This window comes from Pantherophis guttatus, chromosome 2, assembly GCF_059756535.1.
Source record: "Pantherophis guttatus breed Tessera chromosome 2, ASM5975653v1, whole genome shotgun sequence".
Lineage (NCBI taxonomy): Eukaryota > Metazoa > Chordata > Lepidosauria > Squamata > Colubridae > Pantherophis > Pantherophis guttatus.
Window position 1 is genome coordinate 196124174 of NC_142064.1, and position 25028 is coordinate 196149201.

The following is a 25028-nucleotide window of genomic DNA, read 5'->3' on the forward strand; positions in this document are numbered from 1 at the left end:
TTTGACGATCCCAGCTGAGCTGCGCGATCATCAGAGGCTTTTTTTTTTTTTTACTTTTAAAAGCATTTTTTTCGGCCAAAGAGGTTGTAGAAAAAATGCTTTTAAAAGTAAAAAAATAGCCTCTGATGATTGTGCGGCTCAGCTAGGCATGGGGGGGGGCAGGGATTTTTGCTACCAGTTCTCCGAACCACCCGCCTCCATCGCTACCGGATCGGGCGATCCAGTCCGAACTGGGAGCATTTCACCCCTGGTATACTCCCATGAGAAACATAACATAATTGCCTGACTGGGAAAATTCAGGGTGGAAAGATAATAGGGTAAATTGGAGGAGATTAGAAACTGGATTAAATAAGGGCTCTATAAAGAGTATAAGGCTAGTTTTGAGGCACTTCACCAGCAGAATAATAATAATTTAAAAAAAAAACAACAGAATAATGTCAGGGAATTTGGAGGTCTTTTAGTGCAACCCCTTGCTCAAGCAGGATACCCAATACCATTTCAGACAAATTGTTGTCCAATCTCTCCTTTAAAAATCTCCAGTGAATAAGTACTGCGTCACTAGGTAGGTTCAATTTTTTTAAATTTATTCAACAGAAGACTGGATAGCAACAACACATTTGTTGTCCCACATGTTTGGAGAGACCCAAGTTAAGAAAGGTTTCCTTAGATTCTTCATCATTCACTGTGATAGGAGTCATCTCAAACAACTGCCTATCCTGGTGTAAATAAGTTGCTTTAAAATCTGAATTGTGGAGAGAGAGAGAGAGAGAGAGAGAGAGAAAGGGACGGAGGGAGAAGCTGAAGGGAATCAAGAATGCTGACTCAGCATGATCCTACAACTCTGCAAGGAGCTGACCATTCATTCTGGGGACAAACTGGGCAGCCAAGGAGAGATTTGTGCAGTTCAGTAAAACCATCTCCATGGGGACAATATAACAGCAAAACAAAACTCTAATGTGTCCTGAATAACACAATCATTTGGACCCAAAATGCACTTCAGCCCTTATGAGGTGCACAAACCTTCATTCCATCTCAATTCTGGAAACATTTTATTCCTCAGCTAAGAAAACTGAAAAATCTGAATAATAGGCAACTTGTATTATTCAATACAATAATTTAAAAAGCAATGGAAGCATGAAATCTGGCCTTGGAAGAAATGGTTCAAAACAGAAGCTAAAACCCCAGTGAGTTTGCTTTTCTTTCTTGAAATCCTTCTGGAAGCTGCTCGTATCTTTTGGGGTCACTACTCTCTCTGAGAGGGTGACTTCATTCCAAAATTAAAAGATAGGCTTCAACCATAAATCAAGTTTTCTTTCTGTCTTGCTCATGCATGCCTAGACATACACATGTTTTTATGATAGATTCTGGTCACGCAATATAAAACGCATGCATTAAATAAAAAATAAACCACACAGTTGGCTTCAGATTTTATTTTAATGGACTGATGGAGGCAGTTTGCTTAAATGCCATTTAAAAATTATAAACCTGGATTTCATTTCTTCATTCCAAGATGACTTTTTGAAACCCAGGAAATAATTATCTTTGCATCTTTGCACCTTTGTCAAAGAATGAATGAACTGTTAAATTATTGAGTTCCATGTAAATCTCCTCATGCAGATTTTGAGATTCATCCTTTCTACAAGGATAGATTTGGATACTATTGACAAATAGGCAATGGTCTGGATTAATTAGTTGAGGGATGGATTGACAGGCAAGAGACATCCACCTGAAAGTCAAAACCCAGACCTCCTCCAGATGCATTGATTTGGAGATGATGACTTTAGTTCACAATATTTGGAATGATTCCAAGGAAGAGAAAGAGACCAGTCAGAGAAAAATCCTTTGGAATCCTAAATAAATTCAAGGAAAGAGGTAACTTGTTCTGAGAAATAGTTGATGCTATGTGAACCTTCAGTTCCTCAACTTTTTTTTCAGACTCCATCCCTTTGCTGAAAAAAATTAAAGAGAAGGTCATTTGGCTGGAAATACATTTAGAATGATCTGGTTGTGATTTCTATTGCTTTTGCAGACAGGGTCCCCTAATACTTTAGATATTAATATAATTTGCCAAGCAACCTTTTCAAAACTATTTTTAAAAATTTTATACTTTGTACTTTTCCACTGTGACTATCCTTTTATATTTATATAACTGTACTCTTTTTATATAACTATATTCTCTTTTTAGAAACACACAATACACTTTTATTAAGCATTGTGAAATATTGTATTATTTATGTCAATGATAACTGGGCTCACTAATATATGAGGCATGTGGAGACATCACTGCTTGCCTCCAAGTGAGAGGGGGGAGGGTTACATGAGCCATGATTTGGTTAATATTCTTCTTCTTCTTCCATGTATAGATCAAACTTTAAAATGCCAGGATGAAGCCACCTTCTTGGCTTTGTCGTTGGCTAAAAATAAGTCATTATCGGTACATGTGTGAGAGTTCCAAGTAACACTCCCAACCAATGAAGACTCCAAGGCCAGCAATTCCTCAAAGTTCTATTTTATTAGAGATGTCATATTGGCACATTTGGGAAAACCCAAATCTGAAAGCCCCTGGGTTTTCCACACCTAAAGAAAAGTCAAAGTCCCTTCCCCTGCACCCACATGTCCAACACATGGTCCAATCAATCCACCATCCTGACTGGAGATGATCTCCCAGTCATGCCTCTCCAGGTGCAGGTTGAACGTCCTTGACTCCCAGAGAAAGGAATGTTATTATGGCTATATATCTCCACCAACTCCATGCAAACCCCCTCCCGTTTTCCCACAGCACTAAGTGTGGCAGCCCTGAAGATCCAATGAAAAAGGCTGACAACATGTTTCTGGCAGTAGCCAGATGGGCTGGACTCTGCATCTCTCCATATTCACATAGCGTGCTGTTACCTGCTAAGAGCCTCCATTTGAGTATATTGGTTTAGGCACTCCAACCCTCAACCTATTCAGAGAAATATTGTAGTTCAATATTTCAAACAACAATCAGGCATACCTGGGCAACGGCAACTTTGTTTGCCGGCTAATACTTCTCACACTAAATCAAAGCTGGGAAACCCAAGGAATGAATTCACCAAAAAGGTCTTTGTCAAAACCAGCTTTAACAATGATCTCAATAAATATTGGGGGATTTGATTAATTCTAAAGGGACTTTACAAATTGTACAAAGCCACAAACAGCAATCTTCATGATACCTTAATTGAGTTCTCCCCAACCTCTTGGGCTGCTAAAGATATCTGGATATTTGACAAATTTTACAGAGGAACATAGTCTCTCAAATTGGCTGCCACAAGATGTCATGGACAAAATGTACGTCTTCTAGCATTGCAAAACTCAACCATCTCAGCTTACCTCTCTTCTGAGTAAGTGGACACACTTCTAAATAGAACAGTTTCTATATTGCCCTATTATTTATTTTTCTTTTCTAACAACCCTCTAAAGTATCTCCAAGGCTGGAAGCATTTTTAGCAGTAAAGATTACATTACAGATTGGCACTTGGATGTGTAGCATCTTATTTTCTGCTTTATTCTTTTTCAAATTAGATGAACGCAGATGGGAGAGAGAGAGAGAGAGAGAGAGAGAGAGAGAGAGAGAGAGAGAGAGAGAGAGAGAGAGAGAGAGAGAATTTTAAATAGAGACTGATAGATGATAAATATCAGTGAAATATGAATTCTGGGTAGGAATAAGAGAGGTATGGGTACCTGTTGCCCATGGTGACCAAAGGCTTGGCAAACTGTGACCCAGTCTTCAAAATATACTTAGGGTAAAGGATTCCCTGAGTTATCAAAGATTAGGAATAATCCGTCAAATCATTTGAGAGAATAAATATTCATTGTGCTAGGGACTTCTAGAAATTCTTGTTGAGGTAGAAAAAAAAGGCAGACAAAGTAATATTTTGCATTTCTGCAAAAGCTCTGATTTAAAATTAAAATTAGATTATGATTTCCTTAATGAAAACATTGGTTAGTTTACTGAAAATGTACGACTTCCTTACAGGATTTATATTCCTTAAAATAGATTTAAGTGGCATGATAAGAAAATGTTTCTTTTCAAAATCTATTTTTTCTGTGTAGAATTTATATAGCTACTTTTAAATTGAACATGTTAAAAAAACCATCTGTTTCAACTGCACATGTAACTGCAAGGATTTTCTTGATTTCATCTATCTGCATTTCAAGTTATTTGCAGATTCTTTTTCAAGGGAATAACTAATACCGTGATGGCAAACCTATGGCACGAGTGCCACAGGTGGCACTGGGAGCCATATCTGTGGGCACGCGAGCATTGCCCTAGCTCAGCTCCAGCACACATGTGCACACTGGCCAGCTGATTTTTGGGCCTTCGGGGGCCCACCAGAAGTTGGGAAATGGGCCGTTTCCGGTCTCTGGAGGGCCTCCGGGGGGATGGGGAAGGCTGTTTTCACCCTCACCAGGGTCTAAGAAAGCCTATGGAGCCTGGGGAGGGCGAAAAACAGGCCTATCGGGCCCACCGTGCCATCGCGTGCCAAAAGCAAGGGTTGCATATGGGGGGATCACACATAATATGGGTGTGGGCATATTATGGGTCTTTATATTAGTTCAGTGATGGCTAACCTTTTTGCTCTCGCGTGCACACGATACCCCTGCGCTCCCCTCGCTTTTGGAACGCGAGGGCAAAAAGGTTAGCCATCACTGAACTAATATAAAGAAAAATGTGAAGACAATCATAAACATACATTCAATCCCACAACCAAGTAAAATGTCTTTAATAACATTAGTGCAGTCTTCAAATGCAACAAAGATAAATGTTAAAATATTAAAATTTTATTAAACAAAGAGTCTCTCCTCCTAATTTATTCTTACTCCAAGTTCTGTCCATCAGCGCACTGGATACACTAATCAAGCATCCACAATATCATCATAGTAAATTGGGAAAAATGTATTGAGTTAATGAGGGAAGAACCCAGAAAACTGGCTTAATACTTATATTACAATCAGAATAGAGAATTAACCTCAGCACCTGAAGTTTTGACAGATTAAGGGGAGGGGGGGGAATCCAGAGATCAACAATTCTGTACTTCAGATTGCAAATTAATGGTTCTGTTATTAATAATTGAGAAACAAAAAATGCTTAACACATGCAGTGCAGTAGTGGAGTAGGAAGTGATTCTAAAAAATGTTCACATCTCTCTTAATGTTTCCCTTTTGAAAGCTTTCTCTTTCTTTTATGATGTATAGATATGTAATGATCAGTTCCTACATGGTCCTATTCAATCTTACTGGCTTCAGTATTATAAACACCTATCAATCCCGAGTCTGACAGGTGAAGTTTGCAAATTTAATACTTTTAAAAACAATAAGGGTGATGAGGAAACCAAATCCAGAATGATTCAGGTTAAATCAAATGGAGCATTTCAAAATACTTGCAAGCTCCTGGGTTTTCCAGAGCTCACTGCTGGATAAAATGACAGTGGTTAAGGAAGATAGGCATGGGATTGACTGACAGACACAGAAATAAATTTCTGATTATCGAATCCTGTCTGAATCTAGTAATGGACCCATCTAAGAATGGGTGAAGGAAAAAGCTAAGGCACTTCCACATGTGTCACTGATGTTGCTCATGCTGAAGTCCTTCTGCCCTTCATTAATGGTCCTGTTTATAACTGGTTTGAATGGACCACCATTATCCTTCTTTTGTGAAATTAGACATATTAGACAGTTATTCTGCTAGGACTTTTGGGTTCAAGCCACTGCTGACTTCTGGCAGCTGCCTGGACAAGGCCTTGCAGTTTTCTTGGCAAGATTTCAAAAGTGGCTTGCTCTTGTTTTCTTATTTCTAAGCTGAGGGACTGGCCTAAGGTCACCCAGATGACTTTGTGCTTAAAGGGAGAAACTAGAACTCACAGTCTCCCATTTTCAGTCTGGTGTCTTAATCACCAAACTGGCTCTCACTAGGACTTCAGAAGAACTATTTACTTGGAAAGACCTGCATCTTTCTTTTTATTTTTTAACAGTCTAATTTGGAATATATCAGTCATAGGCTTTTCAGTTTTGTATTGAATTGATTCTTTCCTACTAAACCCCAAATATATCCCTTCTGATCCAGACTGCATCTTTCTTAAAGTATCCATAGTTCTGGCTTGAACAAGGGAGTCATCAGAGGATACTGTAAAGTATGACTGTGTAACACGAAAAGCAAGACACAAAGAGAGTTTACTTATTCTGCTCTGTTCCAGTGTGTGCAAGAGTTTCCCTAATTCTTCCATGGAAAGTCTATTTGAAATCACTAGCATGGAAAGCTGTGGGGCTGAAGCAAATGAGCTCCATTTGAACTCCAAAAGTAAGAGCTTCCATTGCATTTTGCATCTATGTTTAAAATGTTCTTATATAGACATTTTAGAGCTAATTATAAGTCTGTTTCCTATTAATACAAAACGATACCAGTAAGCCACTTTCAGAAGTAAACTGGATGTATTTAGTTAATCTAATTCATTATTATATGTTTATAGGATTGGAACCTCAGTGAATTATATGATCAAATAACCTTAGAGATATAGAATGCTGCACTGTACTGAGATAGAACATTGGGTCTATCTAGTTTTGTCATTAACTGGTGAGAACTCTTCAAGATTTCAAGAGCAAGCTATTGCTTGCTTATTCTATTTCTTTCTTGGATATAGTAAAGTGCTCTACAATGTGCAAGGTCCCTCTCTTTCTACTTGAAACAGTAGAAAATGTTTGATTGTAAAGAATTTCTGTTGTTGAATATAAAAGAACTATTGTCTGAACGGGTCTCAATTTGGTTTATACTCTAGCACTTGAAGTAGATGAAGCATTACTTAAATGCTAAAGTAGCCTTCACAGTTGGATAAAGAGATAATGATCTGAATGTTTGAGATATTTCTTCTGCCAGGCCTTGGGATAGGATGGTTGTGAAGCCCCCTTTTTAGTTTTGTCTAGCATAAGATTGGGTGTTTGTTCTTTTGGTTAAGTTGCATTCTCTTTTTCTATGCATTATTTCACATTTATTTTTAAGTCACACAGAATCACCAAGGGTCGGACAACCTTGATATAAAAATAAATAAATACAACAGAGATTTATAAGACCCGTTAAGTAATCCAACTGGGCTCAATTAAATCTCTGGCGCTAAAAAATGATAAGTTACTCACAATGTTCATCAGAGTCAGAAGATACTTCTGAACATGTTCTTTCCCATGGAACTGTACAACTGAGTCATCAACTCCAAGAAGCACTTCAATGTTGTAGTCATCGTCAGCCGCATGTCTTGGATATCTCCTCCTCTTCCTCGAGGAACTGATTTCATCTTTCAATAGATACAGCATGCTGTCTAGATTGCTGAAATCAGCCTCTAGAAGAAATTAAAATAAAAAAAAATGTGTTTGAATTTTAGATTTAATTTCTTATTCTTTCATAATGCAGCACTTTCCAGATGTTATGAGACCAAAACATCCAGTCTGCTTGGCTTGTAATATCCTTTGATTATAGCAGCTGGTAATTCTGAGAGATACAGTCCCTACACATCTGGAACGGACAATTTGGAGAAGGCTGCTATAGATTGTGTCATGACCAAATAAGTAAGACCCAAGAGGTTCTTACACAAATACTCTATCTTCAGTGAGCCCAGCACATATTAGCAACCTTAGATTGACTCATTTTCCTTTTTTTAATTTTTCAATACATACTATTTAACAGCAGCTGTCCCTGTCTTGGTTATATAACATTTAGTTGCTGTGATATACTTTACATACAACTACAGCTACAGGGTCATATGATACTGATATTGCAAAAGCTATATATCAGTGATGGCTAACCTTTTTGCCATCACGTGCCAGGAGAGGGGGGGGCAGGGGAGAGTCGCGCGCGCACGTGCCCACGCGCATGTGCACGCAACCCCCCCTGCTCCTGGCACATGATGGCCTGGTAGGCCCGTTTTTCTTTCTTACCTGGTTCCAGATCCTCTCTATGCATCTGGGAAGGGCGAAAACAGCCTTTCCCACTCCCTTGGCGGCCCTATGGAGGCTGAAAGGGCCCATTTCCCAACTCTCGGTGGGACAGGAAGTGACATTTTTTGCTGTCCCCAGCCTCCAGAACCTCCCTAGGAGTCTCTAAAATCCTCTCTAGAAGTCTCTAGGAGCCTCTCTAGGAGTCTCTGGAGGCTGGGGACAGGAAAAAACGTCACTTCCTGTCCCACTGGGAGTCGGGAAATGGGCCCTTTCAGCCTCCGTAGGGCCTCCAAGGGAGTGGGAAAGGCTGTTTTTGCCTTTCCCAGATGCATAGAGAGGATCTGGAGCCAGGTAAGAAAGAAAAATGGGCCTTCCCCACCCCTCCCAGGCCCTCCAGAGGCAGGAAACAGCCTATTTCCCTACTTCTGGTGGGCCCAGAAGGCCCGAAAATCAGCTGGCCGGCACGCGCATGTGCCCCAGAGCTGAGCTGGCATGCCCACTAATATGGCTCTGCGTGCCACCTGTGGCACGCATGCCATAGGTTCGCCATCACAGCTATATATTGTCAGATGCCTTAATGGTCTCTTAGTTCAAGACTTGACCTTTATAGACAGAACAGCATGGCTATCTAAAGCACTTTTTTCCATGTAATGTGGAAACTGCTGGGGATGTACTACTGAGGCCATTCACGTTTGAAGTTCCACCTGTTATATGTATGAATCAGTTTTCTTTGAGTTGTTCCAAAAGTTCAGTATAGATTCTCTTGGGAGTTGTAATATTCTATTTTCAGAAAAGTAGCCACTTGAATCTTTTCAAAGTAGCTTTTAGTGATGTTTTAATAGTTCTTATTGCTGTTTCAACTAATAGGGTTTAATATTTTAATAGTGAATATCATTTGATTATGATTTTGCTTTCTGGAATTATTTGTTCGGTTTTTATATATTTGTACACAAATAACCATAGAGTTTCATAAAATAAATATTTTTTTAGCCAACACATCTCAATGTACAGGAAGTCATAGGATATCAGAACAGGAGTACATTAAACATGAATGTAAACATTTAAGATGAAAATTAAACAAACAGCAGAAATGGTAAAATTAAATAAATTTTCTTCTCCAATGTCTAAGCTATATCTATAACAACTGGATAATTTGGAGTTGTACAATTATAGTTATATTACATTATGTATAGTAGATACGGATTGTGAATTGTAATCCAAATATATAATGTTCTTATATTTCACACTAAAAGGAGAATAATTTGGCATGATTTCCTTATGAGAAATATTGCCAAATAACTAGTGGCAGCGTGTGTGTGTATGTATGTATTTTAAAAAGCACATTCTATATTAATATGTATGTACATATTGACAGGCAGTTAGAAGATAGTGCACACTGCTATATGAAGTAGAATGGAAAAATATTACTAATTGATTTAACAATCAAACTACTATGCTAATACATTTGATTAACTTTTTAAAGTGCCATTACTGCCTTGCTCTACAATCAGATGTGAAAAATATAGGAAAGTGAGATAAATAATATAACTTGGAACAATAAGAAATTGTAACCAGGATTTCAAAGACTTTTTGGCCATGTTGCTTGGATCAGGGGTGAAATCCGGCAGGTTCTGACAGGTTCTGGAGAACTGGTAGCGGAAATTTTGAGTAACTTCTAGCTGGCCCCAGAGTGAGGTGGGAATGGGGATTTTGCAGTATCCTTCCCCTGCCACACCTACCAAGCCACACTCACCAAGCCACGCCCACCAAGCCACACCATGCCCACCAAGCCACACCCACAGAACCAATAGTAAAAAAAATTGATTTCACCACTGGGTTGGATACATAAGTTTTTATATCTAATATATTGAAGGACAAACCGGGGGAGTGGGGAGGAGGCTTTTTAAATTGAAAGTTCAATGAAGAATGATTTCTAAAAACAGTATTTTCTAAAATAAAAAAATTCTGATAACCCATATGCTACAGTGCTCAAGATGTTGGATTATGAGCAGGCATTGTTTGTTTGTTTTTAACCATTTAGCCATGTCCGACTCTTGGTGACTTTATAGGGAAGTGCTCTCTATGCTACCCTGTCAAGCACAGCTTCTTTTAATTGTTGTATTTTCAACTTTGCATCAGATTTGATGTTGTCAAACCAGCATGCTCTTTCCTTGCCCTTTCTTCTTTGTCCACTAACCATTCCTGGCATCATTGCCTTCTCCAATGAATTCACGAACATAACATGGCCAAAGAAAATCAGTCATAGACTTATGATTTTAGCTTCCAATGATGTGTCTGGTTTTATACAATTTAACACCTCTCTGTTAGTTACTCTGCAGTAATTTATGGCAGCACCACAGTTCAAAAGCACCAATTCTTCTTCGATCAGCCATTCCTAGTATCCAACTCTCACACCCATGCATTAATGAGTGGCATACTAAAGCCACAAAAACTGACCTCAGCCACAAAAACTGACTTTCTTTCATCCCTTTTATCTCATAAGATTGTAGAAATAAAATGAATGAAGTTTCCATGTCAGCTGCCTTGACTCCGTGGGAAGACACAGAATATATCCTTAATGAGTAAATCACCCTGAGCATATTAAACATGCAAGAGTATTGTATCATACAGATTTGTAACAGTATGACTCTTAGACTTACATATTGACTCCTCCAAGGTCCCTTCCACCCCTTTGATTATGATGTATGATATTAAGAAGTTATAAATAAACAGTCTGATTCCTTAGGACAAGGGCCAGAACATTTGAACTAATTTGTGTTTGCTTTTTTTTTTGATAAACCTGATGACAACTCCAACTATTAATCATTAAAGATTTCCATGACCCACTAGTTGCCAATTTGACATATCTAAAAAAAAAATCATGCAGTTAATACTAAAGAAGCTCATATTTTTAACAATTCATCATCAGTGCTTCCTTGAGTGAGGGTGCCTTTCCTGCCACCTTGAAAGAGGCGGTGGTGAGGCCCCTTCTCAAGAAGCCTTCCCTGGACCCGGCTGAATTAGCTAACTACCGTCCAGTCTCCAACCTTCGTTTTGTGGTGAAGGTTGTTGAGAGTGTGGTGGCACGACAGCTTCCCCGGCACCTGGATGAAGCTATCTATCTGGACCCGTACCAGTCGGGCTTCAGGCAGGGGTACAGCACAGAAACGGCATTGGTCACATTGGTGGATGATCTCTGGAGGGCTCGGGACAGGGGCTGCTCCTCTGTCCTGATCCTATTAGATCTCTCAGCAGGTTTTGATACCATCGACCATGGTATCAAGCTGCAGCGGTTGAGGGGGTTAGGAATAAGGGGCACCGTACTGTGATGGTTCTCCTCCTTCCTCTCCGACCGTTCTCAGTTTGTGTTGGCAGGGGGGCAGAGGTCGACCTTGAGGCGCCTCGCATGGGGAGTGCTGCAAGGGTCGGTTCTCTCGCCCCTTCTGTTCAACATTTATGTGAAGCCGCTGGGTGAGATCATCCATGGTTTTGGGGTGAGAGTCCATCAGTACGCTGATGACACTCAGCTGTACATCTCTACCGCAGACCACCCCAACAATGCCCTTGATGTGATGTCTCGCTGCCTGGAGGCCGTGTGGGTCTGGATGGGGAGAAATAGGCTCAGACTCAACCCTTCCAAGACCAAGTGGCTGTGGCTTCCGGTGTCCCGATATAGTCAGCTGGTGCCTTTGCTAACTATTGGGGGTGAATCTCTGCCCCCCCCCACAGAGAGGGCTCGCAATCTGGGCATCCTCCTGGACACACGGCTGTCTTTAGAAGAGCATATGATGGCCGTGGCCAGGGGGGCTTTTTATCAGGTTCGCCTGATTCGCCAGTTGCAGCCATTTCTGGACTGGGACGCCTTGTGCACGGTCACTCATGCCCTTGTCACCTCCCGGGTGGACTATTGTAATGCTCTGTACATGGGGCTCCCCTTGAAGAGCACTTGGAGGCTCCAACTGGTCAAGAATGTGGCTGTGCAGGTGGTTATGGGCGCAACTCGTTGTGCCCACGTGACACCCCTCCTGTGTGAGCTGCACTGGCTTCCAGTGGTCTTCTGGGTGCGATTCAAGGTGCTGGTTACCACCTTTAAAGCGCTCCATGGCATAGGACCCGGGTACCTTCGAGACCGACTTCTGCCACCAATAGCCTCCCACCGGCCAGTCCACTCCCACAGAGAGGGTCTCCTCAGGGTGCCATCAGCCAAGTTATGTCAGCTGGCAACACCCAGGGGAGGGCCTTCTCTGTGGGAGCCCCTGCCCTGTGGAATGAATTCCTCCCGGAAATGCATAAGATCTCCAACCTCCGTGTATTTCGCTGTGCCCTCAGGACCCTGCTGTTCCACCAGGCCGGGCTATCAATGTAATGATTTTAAATTAGGCGTTTTAAATTTTGGGGGTTTTAAATTTGAGCCAAAGCTATTTTTAATTATTTTTAAATGATGTTTGTCTTTGTGCTTTTAATAGGCTGTACACCACCCTGAGTCCTCCGGGAGAAGGGCGGTATAGAAATAAAATTATTATTATTATTATTATTATTATTATTATTATTATTATTATTATTATCTCAAATAATAGTTGCAAGACGAAGAAATATTTGATTCTTCAGGTGTTGTTTGTTAAGAGAAAAGAAGCCAAAATCCAACCATATCTAAAGGCCTATAGTTTCCTGGTTCTAACCTGGATCATCTTCTTGCTTGTAAATAAATAAATACAATTTACATCAAATAAGATGTAATCTATAAAACCAGAGACAAAAGGAGCTGCTGTTTTTTTTTTCTAGATTTACATCTGATATAGTACTATTGTCTAGTTTTAAGGTAGAATTGAATCTAATGGTAGCAGACAGACATTTTTCCTGGTAACAGTGAGAAAGATCCTAACACTATGTGTTATCATGGATACTTTACTGATTTATTGGTTTGACTGAAGACTCTATTTTTGTTATTATTCTTGTTTGTACCATATTTTTTGAAAGCTGCTTACACAATGGGACATACATGTCCTAATAATTGATTAATTTCAATGGCAAGCAGCATCAAATAACAATAAAATGGCAAGAGAGAACTAGAAAATAATCCTTGGCTGAAACACCACAGGAAGAAGGAAATGCTGAATCTATTTTTGCCATCCTCTGTACCAACCCTTTGTCAACCCATGGTCTCCAAGACCAGAAATGAACTCAACCAGTGAAATGATTGTGACAGGTGAAGACTTCAGAACTCCTCAACTATTCTTTATTTCCTCATATCTATAGTCAAAGTTCATCATCAAAGTTCATGTAACCCAACTGCATATCTGCTTTGACCTGTTGCTAGCATTGCAATGCTAGAAGTCTTTATAGTCATTAACTCCATCTCCTTCTCTGTCTTGTTAATTACAATTTTACTACATTGTTCATCTGTACCTTTTCTTACTATATCCAAGAGACCTCGACTTGTCTTTTATCTTACCCAGTGCTTTTCCTTCTAAGATATTAAGCCTTTTCATAATTTATAAATTCTCTTTTCACAGCAACATCGCATTTGGAATCTTACACTGTATATCATGCATCAGAAAATTAGGCAGACTCAACTGCAAGGGAGGTTCTGTGAGGTGAAGCCAAATTGAAGTTTCAGCTTAATATTTATACACTGCATGCTGACAAATGTTCCTTTATTCCATCCTGGTTCAGAAAACACTTTGGTATGAACATGTTCTAAAAACATGTGTTTGATTATTGTTGAAGTCAAAAGAAGTTTATGCATATACAAGATGTATCTTAAATAAGGACAGAGTGATGGATAAAGGTCCATTGTTCACTTGTGAACAAAATGAAGAATGAAGGCCAGCTGGGGCAAACTTTATTAGGTCCTAAAGAAGGAATGGAAGGCAAATGAATGGATCTGCCAGAACAAGAAGAGAGCTGCCAAAAGAAATTCCTCTGCCATTCACCCGGAGAATAATTTCCGCAGAGGCCATTGAAAGAAAGGTGAAGGCTCAGAGAGAGATGAGTGACATTATATAACAGCAGAAAACAAGCAATCCCTGTCCTATTGAAGGCAACCAACCTCTGACCCAGGTCTCAGAAGAAGCTGAGGGCAGCATAACAAATGTTTCTAGAAAACAGGAAGCAGGAAGAGAGAGAAGAGATTGTATCATAGAAAAAAACCCACAGAGTTAAACTGTGAAACAATAAAGGATTAGATGTCCAGGTACAGAAAGAGGCGATTAAGTACAGGAAGAGATTAAAAGCTAAAACAAAATCTAACAGTATCATTGTAAACCATAACCTTTTCAATTTTTCAGAATTTGTTCCTTCCTATTTTACTTGAAAGTATTTGATTCAAAAAAAGAAGTGTTTTGTATATGTTGTACTTAACTACACAACAAAGCCATTTTTTGTACTTGAGGCCTTATTTCTTGCCCTGTTGCCAATATCTCTTATTGGAAGGACCTATGACATGCGCAATCAAAAATTTGTCTCCAAACTGTGGAAACTCTGACTCATAAATCACATGAAGTCTAATGGGGCTTTAACCAGTCCAAAGGCTATTACACTATAATCAAACTTCTGATAACGAGAATCAAAGGTAGTTAAATATTCATGTCTGTCTTTCATGCAAATCAGATAGTAGGTTCCTCTGAGGCCCAATTTGGCACAAATATAGACCTTCTAAAGACATTGCAAGAGTGTAGAAATGAGAGGAAAAGAGTGAGGCAGGGTGAATAAAGCTATTCTGTAAGTTCTCACTGATAAACTACAAATGTTCTGCTATGGGACATGAGTGTTTTTTCAGCTAGCAGTTTTGCCTATCACTAAATTTGGAGACAAAATAGGCAGAGAAAATTGTTATATTAAAAAAAATGGACTCCATTACATCATAAAAGTATAAAACAATCAGGATGACCTGTGTTAGATCGGCGCAAAGGCAGCAGGCGAGAGTTGTTAGTGAATTCAGCACCTCTTTATTTCCAGCAAAATGTGACTGCGCTCTTCCGGCTGCCAGAGCTTGCCTTTTTAAGGAGCTCCAGGCAGACCAGCTGGCCAATGACAGCAGGTAAAATCTCTCATGGTCTGGACAGCCAATCAGCGGTGAGCATGAAACCTTATGCAGATTCTAGCCAATCCGTGGCGAGCATGAAAACTTATGTAGATTCTAGCCAATCCGTACATAACACCCCTCCCCTCCTAGAATGAACAGTGTCCAATCCCCTGCCTACATATGTGACGTAGTCCTCTAGGTAGGCAGGGCATGCCGGCTTCCTACTGGACCTGCGCAGTTCACTTATCCTGAGGATCTTGGCTGTAGAGGTCGAGTCTGGTGTTCCTCCGGCTGCCTGGGAAGGAACCTTCTGGAGCTCCTCGGCCCGCGAGTTGAGTTCTGGCCTGGTTCCTTCAACTTCCAAAACCGTCACTTCCCACTGGACGCCCTCGATCCCAGAGGAATGGTCGCGGTTCTGGTTGGCGAGTAGTCCCCCTGTCGGGCCACCAGGTAGGCCTGGTTCCTGCTCGTCTGCTTCCCAGCTGGCAGTTGAGCGTGCCCCTCATGGCAGAGATCTCAGGTTCTGCGATTGTTGCTCTGGCCCTCCAGTCGCGGTCCAGTCACCCTGGTTCCTCAGCTCGGTGTCCCCTAGGTGGTGTCTGAGTTGGTCGATATGCCTCCTCCAGATCCGCCTGTCCTCCAGCTCAATGCGGTATGACTTGGGACCAGTGACAGCCACGACTCGGCCTGCCAGCCAGGTCAGGTACCCCGCATAGTTGTGTGCGAACACCTAGTCCTGTACATTGAATGCCCGCGTGGGCCGTGGGGAGTCCAAGGGGGTCTCAGGAAGGTAGTCCGGATGGTATCAGTCAAGTTGCGACCTCAGCCTTCTTCCCATCAGCAACTCCCCTGGGCTCTTGTTGGTGGTCGCATGGGGGTGTGATGTGTTGAGCGAGGAGGAACTGGTCGACTTTTTTCCTGCCAATTCCCTGGGCCCATTCGGGTGAGGCTTTCCTTGGTTAGTCTCACCATTCGCTCAACATGCCCGTTGCTTGCTGGGTGGAAAGGAGAGATGAATATGTGCCAGATCCCTTGCTCTGCGAGGAATGCCTCCATGGTCTTGGCTGTCAGTTGTGGGCCGTTATCGGAAACCAGGATGTCGGGTAGTCCGTGGGTGGCAAACAGCTGGTTATCAGAAACCAGGACGTCGGAGGGCTCGGATAGTGGTTTCTGTCATGGTTGTCTGCATGATGATCACTTCTAGCCACTTGGAGTATGCATCCACGACAATCAGAAATGTTTGTCCTTCTACTGGCCCTGCAAAGTCAATATGTATGCGGGACCAGGGCCCCTTGGCCGCTTCCCATTCATGAGTGGGTGCCCGTGGTGGCGCTGGTCGCGTCCCCTGGCAGGGTTTGCAGGTGGCCAGCCACTCGGTAATGTCCTTGTCCATCTGGGGTCACCAGATGTAGCTCCGGGCTAATGCCTTCATCCTCGCGATCCCAGGGTGTCCCACATGCAGGGCATCCATGGCGCACCTCCGAAGATTTTGGGGAACGATGATCCTTTCTCCCCACAGCAAACAGCCCTTAATGGTTGACAGTTCAGTTTGCTTGCTGTGGTAACTCTTGAACTCCTCCCCCAGATTCTCCTGTGGCCACCCCCTCAACACCCAGTTCGGAACCTTTCTTAACATTTTGTCTTTTTGGGTGTGTTCAGCGATGTCTCTGGCGTCACTGGGCTAGCTGGGTTGATGTCGATCAACAGCACTTGGGCAGTGGGTGTGGGGTCTTCCAGCAATTCTGGCAGCGAGCAGCGGCTGAGAGCGTCGGTGTGGCTAATGTCTTTGCCGGGGCTTGTAGTCATATGCTGTGAGGAAAATGGCCCATCTGGTCATCCTCGGGGACATGTATGGCAGGGTTTGTCGGTTACTGGCGAGGAGTCCTAATAGGGGCTTATGGTCGGTACAATCTCAAAATGTCTACCATATACATATTTGTGGAACCGCTTGATCCCTGCCACCACGGCCAAGGCCTCCTTATCAATTTGGCTGTAGTTGCGCTCGGCCGATGACAGGGTCATGGAGTAATATGCTATCGGTGCTTCCGTTCCATCTGGTAGGTGGTAGCTGACGACTGCCCCAACTCCGAAAGGGGAGGCATCACAGGTGATCTGAACATGTGGTTATATTGGATCAGGATGCTGTCGGACGAGAGGAGGTCTTTCACTGCTGCAAAAGCTTGGTCTTCCCTCCATCCCCAGGTCCACAGTGTCGTCTTCCCCAGGAGGTTGTGGAGCGGTTCAGCAATGGTGGCCTTCTGTTATAAAAATGTGCTGTAAAAGTTTAACAGTCCCAAGAAGGCTTGCAGTTCTGCCTTATTCTTCGGGGTGGGGGCGTTCTTAATGGCTTTCATCTTGCTGTCAGTTGGGTGGATGCCCAACCCATCTATTAGGTAGGCCAGGAACTCTACCTGCCTTATGCCAATTTTGTATTTATTAGGGTTCACTTTGAGTCCTTTTTTCTGGAACCTCCCCAAGGTTTCGCGCACGCGTTCCATCAACTGGCCTATTGACTCCCCTGATATAAAAACGTCATCGAAGTATGGCACCACCCCTGGGATCCCGTGCAGTAGCCGCTCCATTAGGCACTGGAAAAGTCCTGGGGCTATGCTGACCCCAAACTGCAACCTGGTACATTTAAATGCCCCCCCTGTGAGTCACTATGGTTTATGCTTCAGCGGTGGCTTCGTCTACTGGCAGCTGCTGATAGGCCTGGGCAAGATCCAGCTTGGCAAATATCTTCCCACTTCCTAGGGAATGCAACAGATGTTGCACCACAGGCACTGGGCACGCATTCTGCTGGAGGGCCTTGTTCAGTATACACTTGTAATCCGCGCAGATGCAGATGGACCCATCTGGCTTCACGGGGATGACTATGGGAGTCTCCCATGCCACGTGGTTGGTTGGCACGAAGATTTCCTGGGCAATGAGCTTGTCTAATTGTTCCTTGACCTTGGGCCGCAAAGCAAATGGTACCCTACATGGTTTGAGCCTGATGGGGTTACATGGGGGTCTAGGTTAAATGAAATGGGTTTCCTTGTATATTTACCTAGGCCCTCGTTGAAGACGTCTGCGAACTGTGCCAACAACTAGTCCAGTTCATGGGTGGTTACGCTGTGCAGTCCGGTCATGTCCAGGCCCAGGGGTTTAAACCATTCTACTCCCAGCAGTGATGGTCGGTGGCTGCCAACGACCGTGAGTGGCAGCCGACCCTGGAACTCATGGAACGTTACTTTGACCTCCATTCTGCCTAGTACCTCTATCCGGTTCCCTTGATAGTCATTCAGGCAGACATTTGATGGCTTCAGGAACTTCCTGCTTGCAGCTGGGTTCAACTTCTTGATTGTTTAACAGGATACTATCGTAAAATATGACCCTGTGTCCAGCTCCATTTTGCATCGTTCCCCTTCGTACCTTGCGTAGTATTTCTCCTGCTCATATGCATCTGTGTGTCCCACAGTTGTGTGATGGATTTCTCTGGGAGGTTGGTATTGGTCTTCTTTTTGTCTGCTCAAATGTTGGCCGGCTCTAGGGTTTCCTGATCTTCCTGACGGGGCTATAGGCTTTGGCTGAAAGGGAATGGGTTGGGGCACTTTACAGGCTTCGGCAATATGGCCCTTTCTTTGGCATCGGCGGCATGTTGCATCCTGGAAATGGCAAGCCGCCCTTATGTGGAAACCCATGCAGCCCGGGCAACATGGCTGCCTGCTCTCCGCGTCTCTGGGGTTCTGCTGCTTTTCTGGATACACGCTGAGTTGTCTGATGATTCTGCAGCCCTGGCCTCCTCGACAACGTAGAGTGAGGTCCCTCATCCCTAGGAGGATCTGGTCCTTCATTATTTCTTTGGGATTTATGAACTCGCATCTGGTAGGGATCTCCTGGAGGCTGGCCACAAAATCATTGATGGTTTCTCCCTCTCATTGGCGCCGGTGGTAAAACTCATTTTGGCTGACCATGGGGGCGGCAGATGGTGCATAGTGGTCTTCCAGGGCACGTTGCAGGGTGGCCCAGGTGACGGTCTCCACATCTGCTGGGGCGATCAGCGTCTGTTCCATTTTGTAGATCTTGGTGCCGCAGTAGGTCAGGAATAACCGCTTCCTGTTGTCCGGTCTGTCCTGGTAATCGTTGGCCTCCAGGAACATTCTGAAATGGCCCATGTATGTGTGCCAGTCTTCTGTCTGCGGGTCGAAGATCACTGGGGCCGGCGATACTTGCAATGCCATTCGTGCAGGTGGTCGGAGGTCCTTGTTTCAAGACAGCTGCATGGTTCACGAGGAGGTTCTCAGGTCCCTTTTGTCCTTCGTCATCAGTGTTAGATCCGTGCAAAGGCAGCAGGCGAGAGTCGTTAGTGAATTCAGCACCTCTTTATTTCCAGCTGCACTCTGCCAGCTGGGCTGCCGGAGCTCGCCTTTTTTAAGGAGCTCCAGGCAGACCAGCCGGCCAATGACAGCAGGTTAAATCTCCCACAGTCCGGACAGCCAATCAGTGGTGAGCATGAAACCTTATGCAGATTCTAGCCAATCCGTGGTGAGCATGAAAACTTATGCCAATCCGTACATAACAACCTATATGTTATTCCAGCTTCTTTGGCGGGATGTTAGGCTTATGAAAACTGAAAAAAAGTTTGTGTGTGTGTGTTTTCAGAATCATAGTCCAAAATTATATATATGACCACTTAGCTACACTTCTTGAGCTTGTTTATATTTCTAATTTTCAGAACAGATCTATTCTCTAGCTGCTAGACCTTCCTTTGCCATTAATCTCAGACTTTGTTTTAATTTTCTCAATCATTTAAAGTTAACCTGTGAACAGGGATTTTGCATGACCAAGTTCAAAGAAGACCTGGGGCAATTTGCTGACCATGTTTAGATGGCACCCAAGTTAGTTTGTCACAAATAAATCCACTTCTATATGATAACTTTGCCTTATAAGCCTAATATTTCAGACTTGTTTAGAGTTTATCTTGTTCTATGACATAGCTACAACTGACCTGAAAATCCTTAAATGTTATTTTTTTAAAAAATCAGAGACGTCAGAAAACATTGCTTCTTCCTTTTGCATCACTTTGATTGTCTGAGGATTATGTTAGGTTTTCTACCATTGTTCTGGCAACAATGCCAATTAAAGCCTGTTATTACTATTCAGCTGCCTGCAATTACTGCAAGTTTGAATCTCCCCAGGCTCAAGGTTGACTCAGCCTTCCATCCTTTCTAAGGTAGGTAAATTGAGGACCCAGTTTGTGGGGGCAATAAGCTGACTTTGTATAAATATACAAAAGTATGAAGGCTATTGCTTAACGCATTGTAAGCCGCCCTGAGTCTCCGTAGAAGGGCGGCATATTAATCAAATTTAAAAAAAACAAAACAATGTTGCCAGAACCTTTGGAGTACAAAATGTTCCACACCACCAAAATATCATTTCATCTCTGCAAAATAAAGAGGTTGAGGTGCATCTTTTCATGTCATTTCTGTATATTATTATGAAGCTTGCAAATTTAGAACAAATCAAATTGTAAAGACATTTGGGTTGTTTCACCTTTCATTTCTAGGTTAGCATCATCATTGTATTATCAGTTTGTATGCAAGTGTGGGACTGACACCCAGGAAAGTGCAGTGTTGTTGCCTAGTACGGGTTGTGGCTTACTGACAATGCATTTCAGTGACTTGAGCTAGGAAGTGTAGATGACAATCAGTAGTATTATGTTGTTTTGCTTTTGTGTCAGCTTTTCATAACTCCTCTGTTTGTTTCTATTTATTTCTCTATTTGACTGAACTACCTGTTCAGTGAAATCAATAGGCAATGAATAATCAAAGCAGTTTCCCAAATATGATGTTGTTCAGATAGGTTGAAACTACAACTCCCAGAATTCCTAGATACTTTTGGTTAAACTGATTAGAAAAAGTGGAAGTCATGCTAGCAAGCAGTAGGCAGACAGAAGATTACTATAGAGCAGGGATGTCAAACTGAAGGCTTGCAGGCCGAATCCGGCCTGCAGGGTGCTTAGATCTGGCCTGCGGGCATGCCCTGGAAATAGCGAAGGACCGGACCATGGTGCCTCTGCCAGTAAAAATAGAGCTCAGGAGGGCTGCATGCAGCCCTTCCAGCCTCCGTCTTTGGCCAGGACGTGAAGGCCTTCTGCAGCCCTCTGCCAGCAAAAATGGAACTTGGGGAGGCCCCGTGCGGCCCGCCCATGCTCCATTTTCACTGGCAAGGGCTGAAGGAGGCATGGCAGCCAAAAACAGAGCCTTGACGAGTGATTTCAAGCTGGTCATGCCCACTCTGGCCATGCCCCCCACAGCCCCCCGAGGTCAAACACAACCCTGATGCAGCTCTCAATGAAATCAAGTTTGACACCCCTGCTATAGAGGGAAAGCTGCTTAAAAGTGGAAAGTTATTGTCTCTCCCTGTCAATTTTACAAGAGTCTTAATGCCTTATCTTATTACTTGATGAGGATTTGGGGAAAGGCATTTTCTTATGCCAGCTTTATAAGGTGAATGTGTTCAGGGCTATTTTCATTAACCTCTGCCAATGCTGCATCTACTCACCAATCAAAGATGATTAAATTACAGAAAATTAGCCCATTTAATGACAATGAAAGGCAACCTTTTGGCATTGTGAGTGACACCTCTAACAATCTCATTTTCAATTTGAGAAGAATGAAATGCCAAAGCTCAGTATAAGATTTCGATGACAACAGAAAGGTATGGTATGTCATCCTTGTATTTTTAAGTAAACCATCTCTTTCCTAGAAAAACAAAATTATATTTCACTATTGTAAAATAAGCATGCAAGCAATACAAGTCCTTGTAAACAATTTAGTAACAAAAACAACATATAGAAAATAACCAATTGCACTTTTATAAAAATTCTAAAATTTTGCAAGATTTTAAACATAAATAAGCCTCACTAAACTATGAATTTGCTGAATTTCCAGGAAAGCAATCGGTTGTTTTACAATCACTTTTACTTTTGAATTTTTAAAAAAAAGGTGGGTGGGAAATCACCTTCTTAAACTAATAACTCATTAAGGGAGAAAATGGAATCGCAGAATGTCTTTTGTTTGATATTGCTGTAAACAAAAGAGATTTTTCCTAATGCAGTATTTATTTATTTATTTATTTATTTAACTGCCTAATGCCAATGATTCTGGGCAGTTCATAAACAATAAAATAATCCAATAATCCAATAGTAATAAAAACAAGGAACAAAAATAACACAAAACAGGCAACAATAAAAAAGCAAACCCACATTAACCAGAATGCATTTTTAATACATAAAGATTAATTTGTTAAATGTACTTTGAAATGTGTTGATCAAATCCTGATCAAAAGAATATGAGAAATGACAAGGATTAAACTATGGGAAGTAAAGTGCAGTTTTGTGCCAGGATTATAGTTTTGTTCCCTAGCATATCTCTGAGAAAAGAAATGTGAATGGTTCAGTGTTGAACAAGAAGGAAGGAAAGGCTGCATCAGGTTAGAATGGGGAACTTAAGAATGGTGTTTGGTGAAAGAAGAACATATAGAGTCAAGAGTGGTTAATTCAGTAACCACTCTTAATCAAAATTAATATCAAAATTAATAAACAACATGAAAGAAGAATGTTGAAACTGTTTGGTTATATCAGTAAAAATGAATAAGGGTTCATTTGAATGAATTACATAACAAATAAATGAAGAAAGACTGAATGCATTAAGAGGAGAGGAAAGACTGAGAAATTCCTAAGTTAAGGCTGATGAAATCATGAAATTTAAAGAGCAAAGGCAATCTATGAAGTAGCGTAATTATTATAATAATTGGTACTGGTATAAATCATCACTAGGTGTTTTCTTTTTCTTATTGCATGCTTTCAATTTCCTTAGTTTATGATTCATCACTCCTTTTCTGCACTCTGCACAATATTGTTTATTGCAAAAGGGAACGGGGTAATAGGTTGGGTACACATATAGATGATTATAGTGGAGGAACCAAACAGGCATGAGTGAACTGCATGAACAGGCCCACAATTAATTCTTCCCAAGCCAAGATCTTCCACAATCTTGTTGAACATTCCACTCAGATGTATCTTACGTATACCATCACAGTCAATTTTAATGCTAAGAAAACAATACCTTACTTGCTAAGAATGAAAAGAATGTGTCAAATTAACTACAACATGAAATTCCCAGGTCTTCTTTAACATTGCACTTACTGTACAAAGACTTATTTCTTTCAGAAGGAAAGGGAGGGGCATGGTACCCTGATTTTAATTATGTCTGAACAAGGCTGAAATCCTCATCATTCTTGTTGGTATTTTGCCTGCAGAGTTTTGCCAAATGTATGGAAGAGTTGAGTATAATTCAGGTCACATGTGCCCCTAGCTAGTAATGTGGCTCCGTAAGAAAATTAAAAATATTTTTTAAAATCAAATAAGTTTGTTATTTATATACATTGACTATATTATATATCTTATATGTGGCCCAAGACAATTCCTCTTCACTCAATACAGATCAGCCAAGCCGTTGGACAATCATGGTATAACTAATTAAAATTGCAGTATTTGTATTAATCCTTTATTGAAGCCTCCAAGCCTGACTCACCATTTAACAGAATACATGAATTTAATGTTGGCACTGGAGTATAAAACCAGCACCACAGCTATGCTCAACTTGTCAAACTGCTTTCTTCTACACCATTGAGAATAGGTCAGTGATTTCAACTGCAGAAATATATATATATATATATATGAATATCACAAAATGTCAGAATTCATCTGCCTTAGCATGAGAGGTTTAATTTTTCAAGCTCTTTATTAGTAAGTAGTCTTTTATTATGGAAAAAAAAGCTTTAAAGAGCAAGAGAGCAAAACTTCACAAAGAGGATCTGGCTTTTAGTAAGACATTTTCATTTCAAATAAATTCTCTCTCTGCTTGTTCATATTATTTCTATATTGGCTCCTTCCAGATTAAGCCTTCTCTCTATAACAACGTAGTTTTTTATGAATTAGTGGAAATTAATTGATGCATAGAAAAAAACCCTGCTAAAACTTGAATTTAAAATCTTAATCTAGTTAAGGTCCATGGCTTGATGCCAGATACTGAATCAGAACGATAACAAGTTGAAAAACCTGTCAACCATTTGAAAATGAGCAGGAATGAGAAAACAGTTGGAACTGGGTCATTGAAATTTGGAAGAAGGGGGAAAAATACGACTTTGAAACTTCCCCAGCACCAGAGAACACACTGGTCTGCAATTTGCTTTGTAATCCCAAACCATCATAAAACAGAAGAGTCCTGCTTGGCTTTGCCAAGCATAAAAAGCTAGAAATCTGGAGCCTGCCAGAGAAACCAATAATCTTGTTGGGTTTTTGTTAAATTCTCCAGTCAGGAAATCACAATGTATTTTTAATATGGCAGAGCCAGACCTTCGGAGGCCTTGCAAGCAGGGGAAAGAATTCCTAAACACACCTACTCACTGAAATGTCCAGTTCTATAGCAAAGCCTGTTTATTTAAAGAAAAAGAAGGAGGAGGAGGAGGAAAATATTTTAGCCTTGCTAAAAGGATTGGACAGATCAGTCCTATAGTTATTACCAGAAAAAAAAAAGAGATGCAAAACTTCCAATTAAGCTCTATACTTGAAGGATTGATCTGTTTATATCTGCCTTTTCAGATATAAAAATCTCTATATAAATCTTTCCAATGTGGCACTTCATTGAAAGTTTTTCATTATTTTTTTTATAATACTAGCATTTCTTTTATAATAACAGCATTATAACCGAGTATGGATCCTTATTCATCTTAAAAGGCTTGATATTGGATTCTTGTTTGCCTTTTTGCCAGACTGGTGCTTTGCAGATACGTTGGACTTCAGCGCTCAGAATTCCCATCCCATACGCAGCCTGCCTGTGTCACTGCATTCTGGACCCCTTGAAGAGTCCAGATGGAATCTTTAAAGACAACTCCATGTAGAGTGTGACGTGGCTAGGGCATGAGTGACTGTCTTAAAGTGCCTCCTGATCTGGGAAAGGGCACAACTGGCATACAAGATGAAGCTGTGCAAAGGCTTTCCTGGCCATACCTT

The 25028-nt window shown here is 41.5% G+C and overlaps 1 protein-coding gene across 4 annotated transcripts in view; it reads right to left on the bottom strand.

Annotated features, from left to right (window-relative positions):
- ADAMTS2 (ADAM metallopeptidase with thrombospondin type 1 motif 2) overlaps nt 1–25028 on the bottom strand; it is a 283800-nt gene that overhangs the window by 92948 nt on the left and 165824 nt on the right. For all 4 annotated transcript variants that reach the window (XM_087887492.1, XM_034403051.2, XM_034403043.2 and 1 more), the window contains exon 4: nt 7150–7349. In XM_087887492.1, coding sequence (XP_087743618.1) covers nt 7150–7349 — 200 coding nt within the window. The remainder of the gene's footprint in view (nt 1–7149; nt 7350–25028) is intronic.